A 14,317-nucleotide genomic window follows, 5' to 3' on the forward strand; every position below is an offset into this window, starting at 1 on the left:
GAGGGAGTGTTAAAATAATTGATTGGGAAGCCATTCAGTTGAGCCAGGTCTAGCAACTTGGGTACCTGCATAAGCAAACCTAAATAATAATGTAATGTGAAAGGACTATCCAATGCCTGACGTTGCAGCACGACATGATAGCTGCTTCCTAGAGCTGTTCTGTGATAGCTGCTTCCTAGAGCTGTTCTGTGATAGCCTCTTCCTAGATCTGTTCTGTGATAGCCACTTTCTAGAACTGTTCTGTGATAGCCACTTTCTAGAGCTGTTCTGTGATAGCCGCTTCCTAGAACTGTTTTGTGATAGCCGTAGGTGGCTTGTGGAGCTCAGGTTGAATACGCCTGACAGTAAACAGTCAAGTGAGACATAGACATAACCAATCACAAACTCCTAACATCTAACTAGAAATTTTCCACTTTAATTAATCAAATGTTTTCTTCAACCTAGTCCTCTACCTGACCCTTGTGCTGGGCTCTTTGCTAATGTATTCTTCAACTTGTTTATTTCTGCTTCACTTTGTCCATAACACAAGGAAGGGAAATACCCATGTCTGGCGCCATTTCCTCAAGCCTCACATACTGACTCAAACATACCACTGATTTAGGACAAAGGACATAGAAAAAAAGTTGCTACTACACTTCTCCGGTAAAGTTCAGCATAACATGGGCAAAGGTACTGAAGATGCAGTCACTGTTTGTGTAGATGGGGAGAGAAAATTTGCAGATTCTAGGGTACTGGTGAAATCACGGGGGACTGTAGCGCAGTAATTATAATGAAAGCTGAATGCAACTGAATAACTGAATGCCATGTTTCCTTCTATGTACCCTCGAGTGTCCCTATTAAGGGTAAGCAATCTTATCCTCCATGACATTAGAATATTTAATACAAAGAAATCCCTCCCTAAAATGCAAATCAAAACAACCCTGAGATTTCACCTTACACCAGTCAGAATGGCTAAGATTAAAAACTCAGGAGACAGCAGGTGTTGGCAAGGATGTGGAGAAAGAGGAACACTCCTCCACTGCTGGTGGGGTTGCAAATTGGTACAAACACTCTGGAAATCAGTCTGGCGGTTCCTCAGAAAACTGGGCATGTCACTTCCGAAAGATCCGGCTATACCACTCCTGGGCATATACCCAGAGGTTTCTCCAGCATGTAATAAGGATATATGCTCCACTATGTTCATAGCAGCCCTATTTATAATAGCCAGAAGCTGGAAAGAACCCAGATGTCCCTCAACAGAAGAGTGGATGCAAAAAATGTGGTATATAAACACAATGGAGTACTATTCAGCCATTAGAAACAATGAATTCATGAAATTCTTAGACAAATGGATGGAGCTGGAGAACATCATACTAAGTAAGGTAACCCAGTCTCAAAAGATCAATCATGGTATGCACTCACTAATAAGTGGATATTAGCCTGGAAAACTGGAATACCCAAAACATAATCCACACATCAAATGAGGTACAAGAAGAACGGAGGAGTGGCCTCTGGTTCTGGAAAGACTCAGTGTAGCAGTATAGGGCAAAACCAGAACAGGGAAGTGGGAAGGGGTGGGTGGGAGGACAGGGGGAGGGAAGGGGGCTTATGTGACTTTCAGGGAGTGGGGGGGCTAGAAAAGGGGAAATCATTTGAAATGTAAATAAAAAAATATCGAATAATATATATATATATATATACATAAAAGAAATATATAAAAGAAATATATATATAAAAGAAATCCCTCCCTGAAGTTCTTATCAACTTTCTTCATCCTCCTACTTCATCATATTTAGAGTTTACCACATTGGAACAGGGCCAGTACATTGCAGTTTATTCTCAATGGGCTGTCTTTATGTTTTTTTATTCTATACAATGGCAGGGCTGGGTAGAGCAATGAGTAGAACAGCTTTCTACTCAATTGGGTACCATTGAGGTACATACTCAGTCCAGTACTTTTTTCTTTGTTTTTGTTTTTGTAGTGTGTCTGACCCTTTCTCTTGGAAACAAACAATATAATAATTCACATTGTACTTAATCAGGAAAACAACAAACCACACATAGTTAGGCTTCTCCAAAGAAACTGTAAAAATAAGACCAACTCTTGGGAAGAGAATACAACCTCAAAACCATGTTTAAAAAAATCACAAGTTCTATTTGTCTTTGTAATCAGTTAGCAATTCAACACTTTTTCTTACTGATTATTACTAGGTTAATAAGGTAACAATTGGATATTATATAAGCACGGCATTTTTCTTACTATGAAAAATTTAACCATATGTAAAATTAAACAAAATAGTATGTACCCATGGATGATCAGTGGTTACATAATTTGGCTCAGTAATAGAGCTGATTTTACAGAGCCAGTCTGAGTAGCTGCTGTTCATTTCACTTGTCTGAGTTCTCTTGTCGTTTGATACATTTGCTCATATAGTAAATATTTGCTTTGAATGCCAAGATTCCATTTGTTGGTAAATGTTTAGATACTATTAATAGTAGTGGCCTCAGCTTAGAGAAACTTCAAGGAGACCCTACTCTCCTTCTGTATGAATCATACTGCTTGATATAAAGCAACAACAGCACAAAGAAGTTTAAGTTGCATGATATTTCCTCAGGACCTCATAATAAGAACATAACATTTCTTGCACATGTTATGTGGTGAGCACTGTGCTAAGAGCTTTGCCTGCAGTTTTAAAAGAGCCCTGTGTTTTATAACTGGGATGCCTCATTTTATAGATAAGGACTCAGAAACTGTGAGAGATTAGTATCACTCATTTACCATCCTGAATCACACAAAAAGCAGTAGACAGAATCGTATTTCTTTAAGTAGTATTTTATTTCTATATTTGATGTTGTGAAGGATTAGAAATACTGTACTTTCACCACTAGGAACAAGTAATGATGTGATAACATTTTATATCATAATTGCTTAAAGAACTTCTGCAACCAGAGACAGAACACATTTGGGAGACAGAGGCATGAGCAGCCGTAGCCATTGGAGAGAGTAAGAAACCAACAGAGCTCTCACAGACTTCTTAGTCTCTCTCGAGAAGAAACAGGGCAGCTTCACAATAATAAATATTAGGGGCATAAGGGAGACCAATAAAAGTATAGATTTTCAAAGCAACATTTTGCATTTTCTATGCTTAAGTTACTTTTCTTACTGGCTTCGTTTTCCTTAAGGTAACTTATAAATTTGGCCCATAAACAACAAAGAATAGAGACTTACGTGTCAACTGAAATAAGTGTCTTTTCCTCATTGACAGGAGCGTAGTTCCAAACTGCTTCAGTAATTCCGATGTAATAATGCTTATCTCTTGCCCAGGCCAGGGAACTGTACAAAAACAGAAATGTACTAAGCAGGAAAAGCTTCATTTTTTCTCCCTCCTGGAGCCCGCGATGCAAAGAAAGTGAAACCAGAAGCAAGCAAATTCATAAATAGGGCTTTATTTGCTTGACTGACACAATTTAATGTTGCACAAGAGTAAATAATTTCATTAAAGCAAATAACGTTTTCCAACTCAGATTGGTTCTGGTAAACAATGAAGGGGGAAACCAAAGCAAACACAGTTCCCAGTGGCCAGGATTCTCTAACTACAAAGGAATGTCATCTGTTTGTGTTGGATAAGCACAGCATGCATAACTCTGCATCTTCTTCCATTCATCCAGTGAGTTCCAGGAGGGCAGAGAACATCTCTAAATGTTCTTCTAGCCATCCCAGACACTAGAGCCACCCAGAGCCAGTTTTTAATAAGCCAAGGTCAAATGAATCAAAACATGTCGTTAACTATTTTAGGAGACTAACAAAAACATAATTTTACAGATATGAAACATTTAGCACAAAAGCAGCTAATAAAAATTTCATTTTGAAATTTCTTTGTTCTGTATGTTATAGACACTTTACCAAGTTTTCATGGGTTTGCTATGTAGAAATTAATAGTGGAATATACCAGGAACTGATAATTTTGTTTGAATTATAAAGGAAATCAGTCCTAAACCAAATAGGCTAAGCATGGTGTGTGCTTGTGATCGCAGCTACTGGGGAAACTGGCACATGACAATCTAATCTGTTGAACCCAGGATTTTAATACCAATCTTCACAATGTAGTAAGAATAAGTATCAGAAAGGAAAGAGAAAGAAAGGAAAGGGAAAGAAAAATAATCAACCACAATTAAGCCTGTTTTCAAAGACAAAGAATGATTTTACTCAACTGGAAAAAAAAAAACCTTTCATTTACCAACCTAGAATTTGTCTTTGTGACACGTGTGAGAGCTTTTGGGTAAAAGACTTTTGGTTGTGGTATGTATCTAAATGTATAAAACTTTTATTCCCCCCAAAGACAAATGGAATCCTGAGGATAGCTGTTAACATTCTGTGTTAATAAAGCCTTTGTTGTTCTTGTTTTCTTCTAGGATACTGTATCACATTTAAGGCTATTTGCTGAGATAGACTGGAATCAGAGCAGGCACCTTTACTTAACAAACGTGAATGGGTTCCATTGTGTGTGCAGTTCTGTCCCCGGTGGGCACATAGCAGAGGACAACACTCCACGGAGCATACATGCGTTTAGAAAGAACTAATTAGAAACACATGAAGAATGAAAAACACGTCAGTCAAAAATGCTATAGGGATAAATCAGGGAAGAAGTGTAATGAGTACTAGAAAAAAAAGTCAGGATAAAGTTAAAATCTGATGCTGTCAAAGTTCTTACCCTTAGCTTCAGTTCCCTTGTTTGTAAAGCTCAGCCTTGGTGGAAATCATCCAGATTAATTGAAATGACCTTGTTAGCTCCTAACAACAGTGTGTGTGTATGTGTGTCTGTGTGTGTATGTGTGTGGGGGGTGCGGAGGTAATGAGATTGAACACAGGGATTTAGGCATCATTATATATAATAGGCAAGTGCTCTACTACTGAGTTACTGGGCTATCCTAGCCAGTGATAATCTTGACTACATGACTTGATACAGAAAACTGAATTATAGGAGGCAAGATGCAACATGTGAGATGCCCAAACCTCTTTCTGGGGCTTCCTGGAACAACTCTTCCTTCATATCTACATTGAGGACACAAGTGTGTCTGAAATTTTGTCCAGACTTCACTGGTCAAGCTCCATGCTTTGCAAGAAACTTCTTCCCCAAAGACTTTTTTCCCTAAGACAGACTATTTAGAAGGCATCCTATAACCGTTCATTCTCTAAAAGAAGGGGTGTGACTGACAAGAAGCCACTACTTGATCTTACTTGTCTCCATGTTTAAATTACTGTAGGTTTCAGAAGGCCAGAACATCCATCTCCACAGTGCCTACTTCCCCAAAATTCTACCAACCAATAAATAAATGGGATAATATAGGCTCTAGAAGAGCCCTATATCTACCTATAGGGCCCTTCACAGTGATGGTGGAACTAAATGATTAAATACTAACCCTAGTTGGTGCCAGTGAGTCCCTTATATATCATATAGGAGAATTCACTAAGATTGAATTGTCCCATTTTACATTGGTTATTTTCCCACTGAGAAGCATATGGCTTCCTGTATGGCAGGAAGTGGGGAGCATCCCTTAAGCTTTAAGGCTATTTAGACAAGAAGGAAAAGTTCCAGGCAACCAGCTGTTAGCAGAGGCGTTGAACACCACAATCACTCCCCAGAGCGAGCCCAGAGTTGATATGTAAAAGGGAACTTTGGATAATAGTGTAGTTAAGATTTCTTGGCACAGCACTATGGATCGAGGTGACCGGAAATGTGAGCAGGAGTATAAGAGGGAACTGAGCAAACACAGGACAAAGAAGCATCCCAAGCCTCCAGCGTCGTGTGTGTAAGCTAACTGTTTGGTGATGTCAGTACAGTTGTACAGCAAAAGTTTTGATCATTTCTCACAGGTTCTTTTTCATTGTGTTGAAGATTTATGGATGGAGGGAGTCTCCTCTATATTCAGCATCAAGATTCTGAAGTTTATAATGGTTAAAAACGAAGGGGAATGCCCTCTTACCAATTCCATTTTGCTTTATTTCTGTCAGGTTGAAATTTCTCTGAACTTCCAATATTTATATTCATATTTCTTGTGGGTCTAGTAAGAACTTTTAACCTCTGTGCCAAGAGAATTACTAAAAGATGAGTCAGCATTAGGAGCTGTCATTCACTCTGGCAGCAGGAGATTTAGGATAGAAGAACAGGGCATTTCCCCCAGAACGGTCTCACCATCACCCTGCTGACTCTTACAGAAGAAGTTGTGCAACTCTGGAATTTTATCAGTGGTGGGGCCACCTACAGAACTTTCATTTTGGGTACACAACGTTAGCCCTGTGTGGTGTGAGCACTGCCAAGATTTTCTGTTCCACTGACCATTTCATGGCTATTTAGGGACATTGTTCTCAGAAAACTCTGATTGCTTCATACTCCCTTGAATGCCTAGATAGGTCATGGCCCTGTCTATCTGTTCCGGTAAGCAAAGCTGTCACAGTGGAGGAGGAAAGACTTGTTGCTGCCAAAGCTAACAGTAAAATGTGAAACAAAAGGAGCCTTATTATGTTAAAGTAGTAGAAAGGCAGCAATTTATTTTTCATTTTTGTTTTCTTATTGCTTTGAATGATACAGACACAAAGCCTATGGCTTATCAACGGTGAACAAAACCTCAGAGACTGAAGTGGGTGAGTTTATGTTGTCATGGTTATGTTTGTTTGTTTGTTTGTTTGTTTTTCGCGACAGGGTCTCACTCTAACTCAGGATGGTCTGGCACTCACTAGCCTTAACCTTTCTCTCATGTGGACCCTGTTCTCTCAACCTCCTAAGTGCTGGGATTACAGGAAGGAGTGACTGTGTCTGACTAAAGATTTTTCTTGAGGTTAGGGGATGGGAGGCAGGGTCTCACTATGTGGTCTTGGATGGCCTGGAACTTTATATATAGACTGGGCTGACCTCAACTCCATAACATTGTTTGCTTCTGTCTCTGCCTCCCAATGGCCGGGAATACAGGCAGGAGCCACCACTAATTATCCACTGACAATAGAGTTATTATTTAAGAGTAGAAATATATCCTTTAGACTTGCTTAGCTCAAATGTCAGTGGTAAACACGAAATATTCTTTTTTTAATTATATATTTTTATTTTCTATATTCTTTGTTTACATTCCAAATGATTTCCCCTTTCCCAGTTGCCCACTCCCCAAACGTCCCATAAACCTTCTTCTCTCCACTCATTCTCAAATCACCTCCCTCCTTTTTCTCTGTCCTTATATTCCCCTCCAATGCTAGATCGAGCCTTTCCAGGATCAGGACCCTCTCCTTACTTCTTCATGGGAGTCATTTGTTATGCTAATTGTGCCTTGGGTATTCAGAGCTTCTGGGCTAATTAATATCCACTTATTAGAGATTGCATTCCATGTGTATTCTTTTGTGATTTGGTTACCTCACTAAGGATGATATATTCTTGATCACAATATATCTGACTCCATTTCTCTTGGCACCTGCTCTACAGTGGGATAATATTCTCCAAAGTTCATAAATACTGCTTTGTGCCAGGACTTAATTTGTAAAAGAAGTTGAGTAATGTCATAGACTGGAACACCTCAGGTTTTGAAAAGCTTATCAATGCTCACAGTCCCCCCTTGAAACAAGAGGATGGCATACTACACAGGGCCATGCAAGGAAAGCACTGAGGCTGATCAGGAGAAGACAGCAGACATAAAGAAACACAGATCACTGGCCTCTACTTGCAGTACAAGGCAAACAGTTTAGGATTGGCTAATCTTATAAGAAGTCCAGTTCACTATGTATAGGTATGGGCCTTGAATTCCTGTTCTTTCCAAGATTTTAAGCATGAAAGGATGCTGAATTTTGTCAAATGCTTTTTCAGCATCCAATGAAATGACCATGTGGTTTTGTTCTTTGAGTTTGTTTATGTAGTGGATTGCATTGATGGATTTCCGTATATTGAACCAACCCTGCATTCCCGGGATAAAGCCTACTTGATCATGGTGGATGATCGTTTTGATGTGTTCTTGGATTCGGTTGGCAAGAATTTTATTGAGTATTTTTGCATCGATGTTCATAAGGGAAATTGGACTGAAGTTTTCTTTCTTTGTTGGATCTTTGTGTGGTTTTGGTATCAGCGTAATTGTGGCTTCGTAGAAGGAATTGGGTAGTGTTCCTTCTGTTTCTATTTTGTGGAATAGTTTGAAGAGTATTGGTGTTAACTCTTCTTTGAAGGTCTGGTAGAATTCTGTACTGAAATCATCTTGTCCTGGGCTTTTTTTGGTTGGAAGACTTTCTATGACTCCTTCTATTTCTTTAGGCATTATGGGACTGTTTAGATGATCTATTTGGTCCTGATTTAATTTTGGTATTTGGTATCTGTCAAGGAAATTGTCCATTTCCTCCAGATTCTCCAGTTGTGTTGAGTACAGGCTCTTGTAGTAGGATCTGATGATTTTTTGGATTTCCCCAGTTTCCGTTGTTATATCTCCCTTTTCATTTCTAAGTTTGTTAATTTGGATACTTTCTTTGTGCCCTTTGGTCAGTCTGGCTAAGGGTTTATCTATCTTGTTGATTTTCTCAAAGAACCAGCTCCTGGTTTTGTTGATTCTTTGTATGGTTCTCTTTGTTTCTACTTGATTGATTTCAGCCCTGAGTTTAATGATTTCCTGCCTTCTACTCCTCCTGGGCGAAATAGCTTCTTTTTGTTCCAGGGCTTTCAGGTGTGTCATTAAGCTGGTAATGTATGCTCTCTCCATTTTCTTTTTGGAGGCACTCAGGGCTATGAGTTTTCCTCTTAGCACTGCTTTCATTGTGTCCCATAGATTTGGGTATGTTGTGTCTTCATTTTCATTGTGTTCTAAAAAGTCTTTAATTTCTTTCTTTCTTTCTTCCTTGACCAAGGTATCATTGAGTAGAATATTGTTCAGTTTCCACGTGTATGTGGGTTTTCTGTTGTTTTTGTTGCTATTGAAGACCACTTTTACTCCATAGTGATCTGATAGGAGGCATGGGATTAGTTCGATCTTCTAATATTTGTTGAGGTCTGTCTTGTGACCAATTATATGGTCGATTTTGGAGAAAGTACCATGAGGTGCTGAGAAAAAGGTACATTCTTTTGTTTTAGGATAGAATGTTCTATATATATATATATCTGTTAAATCTAATTGGTCCAAAGCTTCAATTAGTTTCCTTGTGTCCCTGTTTAGTTTCTGTTTTCCTGATCGGTCCATTGAGGAAAGTGCAGTGTTGAAGTCACCCACAATTATTGTGTTAGGTGCAATGTGTGCTTTGAGCTTTAATAAAGTTCCTTTTATGAAAGAGGGTGCCCTTGCATTTGGAGCATAGATGTTCAGGATTGAGAGTTCTTCTTGTTGTATTTTTCCGTTGACCAGCAAGAAGTGTCCCTCAGAGTCTCTTTTGATGACTTTGGGTTGAAAGTCAATTTTATCTGATATTAAAATGGCTACTCCAGCTTGTTTCCTGAGACCATTTGCTTGTAAAATTGTCTTCCAGCCTTTTACTCTAAGGTAGTGTTTGTCTTTGACCCTGAGGTGTGTTTCCTGTAAGCAGCAAAATGTAGGGTCCTGTTTACGTATCCAGTCAGTTAGTCTATGTCTTTTTATTGGGGCATTGAGTCCATTGATGTTAAGAGATATTAAGGAATAGTGATTGTTACTTCCTGTCATTTTTGACATTATTTTTTAAATTTGATTGGTTAACTTCTTTTGGGTTTGATGAAGGGCTACTATCTTGCTTTTTCCAGGGTGAAGTTTCCCTCCTTGTATTGGTGTTGTCCTCCTATTATCCTTTGTAGGGCTGTGTTTGTGGATAGATATTGGGTAAACTTGGTTTTGTCATGGAATATCTTGGTTTCTCCATCTACGGTGATTGAGAGTTTTGCTGGATATAGTAGTTTTGGCTGGCATTTGTGTTCTCTTAGAGTCTGCATGAGATCTGCCCAGGATCTTCTAGCCTTCATAGTCTCAGGTGAAAAGTCTGCTGTGATTCTGATAGGTCTTCCTTTATATGTTACTTGGCCTTTTTCTCTTACTGCCTTTAATATTCTTTCTTTGTTTAGTATATTTGGTGTTTTGATTATAATGTGACGGGCAGTATTTCTGTTCTGGTCCAGTCTGTTTGGAGTTCTGTAGGCTTCTTGTATATTCATGGGCATCTCTCTCTTTAGGTTAGGGAAGTCTTCTTCAATAATTTTATTGAAGATATTTGCTGGCCCTTTAACTTGTAAATCTTCACTCTCATCTATGCCTATAATTCTTAGGTTTGATCTTCTCATTGTGTCCTGGATTTCCTGGATATTTTGGGTTACAAGCTTTTTGCATTTTGCATTTTCTTTAACTGTTGAGTCCATGGTTTCTATGGTATCTTCAGCATCTGAGATTCCTTCTTCTATCTCTTGTATTCTGTTGTTGATATTTGCATCTATGTCCCCTGCAAACCGGTAGCCAGAATCAAACTAAATGGAGAGAAACTTGAAGCAATCCCACTAAAATCAGGGACTAGACAGGGCTGCCCCCTTTCTCCTTATCTTTTCAATATCATACTTGAGGTACTAGCTCGGGCAATTTGACAACATAAGGAGGTCAAAGGGATACAAATTGGAAAGGAAGAAGTCAAACTATCATTATTTGCAGATGACATGATAGTCTTCCGAAGTGACCCAGAAAACTCCACTAGAGAACTCCTACAGCTGATAAACAACTTCAGCAAAGTGGCAGGTTATAAAATCAACTCAAGCAAATCAGTGGCCTTTCTATACTCAAAGGATAAGCAGGCTGAGAAAGAAATTAGGGAAATGACCCTCTTCACAATAGCCACAAACAGTATAAAGTATCTTGGGGTGACTGTTACCAAACATGTGAAAGATCTGTATGACAAGAACTTCAAGACTCTGAAGAAGGAAATGGAAGAAGACCTCAAAAAATGGGAAAACCTCCCATGCTCATGGATCGGTAGAATCAATATAGTTAAAATGGCCATTTTGCCAAAAGCAATATACAGATTCAATGCAATACCCATCAAAATCCCAACTCAATTCTTCACAGAGTTAGAAAGAGCAATTATCAAATTCATCTGGAATAACAAAAAACCCAGGATAGCTAAAACTATTCTCAGCAACAAAATAAAGTCTGGGGGAATCAGTATCCCTGACCTCAAGCAATACTACAGAGCAATAGTGTTTAAAACTGCATGGTATTGGTACAGTGACAGGCAGGAGGATCAGTGGAACAGGATTGAAGATCCAGAAATGAACCCACACACCTATGGCCACTTGATCCTCGACAAAGAGGCTGAAAACATCCAATGGAAAAAAGATAGCCTTTTCAACAAATGGTGCTGGTTCAACTGGAGGTCAGCATGCAGAAGAATACGAATTGATCCATCCTTGTCTCCTTGTACTAAGCTCAAATCCAAATGGATCAAGGACCTCCACATAAATCCAGACACTCTGAGGCTAATAGAAAGGAAACTGGGGAAGACCCTTGAGGACATCGGTACAGGGAGAAAGTTTCTGAACAGAACACCAATAGTGTATGCTCTAAGATCAAGAATTGACAAATGGGACCTCATAAAATTACAAAGTTTCTGTAAGGCAAAGGACACCATCAAGAGGACAAATCGGCAACCAACAAATTGGGAAAAGATCTTCACCAATCCTACATCAGATAGAGGGCTAATATCCAATATATATAAAGAACTTAAGAAGTTAGACTCCAGAAAACCAAACAACCCTATTAACAAATGGGGTACAGAGTTAAACAAAGAATTCTCAACTGAAGAACTTCAGATGGTGGAGAAGCATCTTAAAAAATGCTCAACTTCATTAGTCATTAGGGAAATGCAAATCAAAACAACCCTGAGATTCCACCTTACACCAGTCAGAATGTCTAAGGTTAAAAATTCAGGAGACAGCAGGTGTTGGAGAGGGTGTGGAGAAAGAGGAACACTCCTCCACTGCTGGTGGGGTTGCAAATTGGTACAACCACTCTGGAAATCAGTCTGGCGGTTCCTCTGAAAACTGGGTACCTCACTTCCAGAAGATCCTGCTATACCACTCCTGGGCATATACCCAGAGGATTCCCCACCATGTAATAAGGATACATGCTCTACTATGTTCATAGCAGCCCTATTTATAATTGTCAGATGCTGGAAAGAACCCAGGTATCCCTCAACAGAAGAGTGGATGCAAAAAATGTGGTATATCTACACAATGGAGTACTATTCAGCCATTAGAAACAATGAATTCATGAAATTCTTAGACAAATGGATGGAGCTAGAGAACATCATACTAAGTGAGGTAACCCAGACTCAAAAGGTGAATCATGGTATGCACTCACTAATAAGTGGATATTAACCTAGAAAACTGGAATACCCAAAGTATAATCCACACATTAAATGAGGTACAAGAAGAAAGGAGGAGTGGCCCCTTGTTCTGAAAAGACTCAGTGAAGCAGTATTTGGCAAAACCAGAACGGGGAAGTGGGAAGGGGTGGGTGGGAGGACAGGGGAAGAGAAGGAGGCTTCCGGGACTTTCGGGGAGTTGGGGTCTAGAAAAGGGGAAATCATTTGAAATGTAAATAAAAAATTATATCGAATAAAAAATTTTAAAAAATCATTTGAAATGTAAATAAAAAATATATCGAATAAAAAAATTTTTAAAAAATTAAAAAAAGAAAAAAAAAGAAGTCCAGTTCATTTAAGGGCAGAAGTGCTTTCTAGTATCTTGCCCTCTGATGAGTTTTGATGGAGAAAACTGTGGCTTGCCACAGGAGAATCTAATCCAGCAGGCTTTTAGGAGTATGCAAAAGACCTATTTACCAGGAAGTTCTTTACTAACCCCGTGAAGTTTTCTGGCTCTTCAGGAGCTGCTGAATTCAAAAGAGTTGAAGTTAAAGAAAGGCACACTTGAGAGGTTCCTTGGTATCAGGAAATCTTACCATGGCAAGTTGGGAAAAGTTAGGGAAAGACTTAGATTTTGCCTGGAAACAAGGTACTTTAAGAGCAGGAGTATGGCCTGTGTGGAAACTGATTAGAGGATGCCTGGAGGATCAAAGATGTTGTAAAGCTTTAGAAGAAGGCCAGGCAGCTCTAGAACAAATTAAAGAAGAGATATCTGAAAAATCAGAGAAGGGCCTTACAAGTAGTAGTGAAGACTCAGAGTCTGAGGAGGAGCTGGAGAGACTGGTTAAGCAAATGGAGAAGTCCTCTATTAAAGAAAAGAGGAAGAAGCGGACTACTACCCATGATCCTGGGCTGCCGGCGTGGCTGTTGCCACAGTGCCTCCTCCCTATAATCCCTCGGAGGCTGCCTCTCAAGGTAGATCATTTTGTCCAGAAGTGTGGAGGCAAGTTCACTTGGAACTAACTTTGGCCTGTCCTGTGTTTCAGGATCCCCAAGGCAATCGATACTATGAGGCCTTTTAAGGTAGTAAAGTCTCTGGCTGAATCTGTGCATACATATGGTATAACTGCCTCTTTTACTGTAGCTCAAGTGGAGGCTCTGAACAGACACTGCATGACACCTAGTGATTGGGCAGGTTTGGCAAAAGCCTGTTTATCGCTGGGGCAATATTTATTCTGCAAAGCTTTTCTCATTGAGTTTGCTATTGAACAAGCTGCTGCCAATCAGGCAGCTGGTAATCAAGCCTGGGACAGAGATATGCTGTTAGGTCAAGGGAGGTTTGCTAATCAGCAGCTTGGCTGGATCCTGTTAGGTCATCTGCCCATAGTGAGGCGAGTAATATAACCAATGGCACCTGGATTAGAGGATGGTGGCCTGCCAGTCGCAAGAAAGGAAATACTACCATTCCAATGCAACCAAGATGGGCTCCATTTTGTGAAGGCCTTAGGGATGATACCCTGCCACCATGGACTGACTGGCTGTCAAGCTCGGAAGACCTCGTGGGCTGTTAAAGGATATTTTACGTTTCCCCCCTATATGAGTACTTATTATAATGAGACCCAGGCAGGATTTAATTGGACATATCAAAACCCTAATCAAGTAGGGGGAGTGAATCCTTTTGATCATTGGCTATTGTGTGGAGTTAATGGCTCCTGTACAGAGTTATCACCTCTAGCTGTGATAGTTGGAGGAGGGATAGGCAATGCGTCATTTAGCTGGAATACCTCTGATATTTTTGAATCATCCATGGAGCTAATTGCAGGAGGACGAAATGTCATTTGGTTCTGTGCTTGTGTGAGTTTGGCCACCCTTCTTATTCATTGTAAGTAATGTTACCTTGAGAAATAATTCCTAGATGTCTTGCTCCCCAGAGAGTTGTTTTTATACTCTATGTTGGGATGGCCAAAAGTATCCTTTTGCAGCTGTTACCCATATGCCTCATTATGTTCC

The 14,317-nt window shown here is 39.6% G+C and overlaps 1 protein-coding gene and 1 long non-coding RNA gene across 12 annotated transcripts in view; one reads left to right on the forward strand and one right to left on the reverse strand.

Annotated features, from left to right (window-relative positions):
* The window catches only part of Cp (ceruloplasmin), a 56,008-nt gene extending 52,610 nt beyond the window's left edge, over positions 1–3,398 (reverse strand). For all 9 annotated transcript variants that reach the window (XR_007977553.1, XR_007977555.1, XR_007977554.1 and 6 more), the window contains exon 1: positions 3,209–3,398. Coding sequence is in view for 6 of the 9 variants with exons in the window: in XM_052180753.1 (XP_052036713.1) it covers positions 3,209–3,354 (146 nt within the window). In the remaining 3 variants the exon portion in view is untranslated. The remainder of the gene's footprint in view (positions 1–3,208) is intronic.
* A 3,026-nt stretch (positions 3,399–6,424) lies between these two features.
* The window catches only part of LOC127683483 (uncharacterized), a 62,007-nt gene continuing 54,114 nt past the window's right edge, over positions 6,425–14,317 (forward strand). For all 3 annotated transcript variants that reach the window (XR_007977558.1, XR_007977559.1, XR_007977557.1), the window contains exon 1: positions 6,425–6,622. This is a non-coding gene — a long non-coding RNA (uncharacterized LOC127683483). The remainder of the gene's footprint in view (positions 6,623–14,317) is intronic.

The sequence above is a fragment of the Apodemus sylvaticus genome, chromosome 4, assembly GCF_947179515.1.
Source record: "Apodemus sylvaticus chromosome 4, mApoSyl1.1, whole genome shotgun sequence".
Taxonomy (NCBI): Eukaryota; Metazoa; Chordata; class Mammalia; order Rodentia; family Muridae; genus Apodemus; species Apodemus sylvaticus.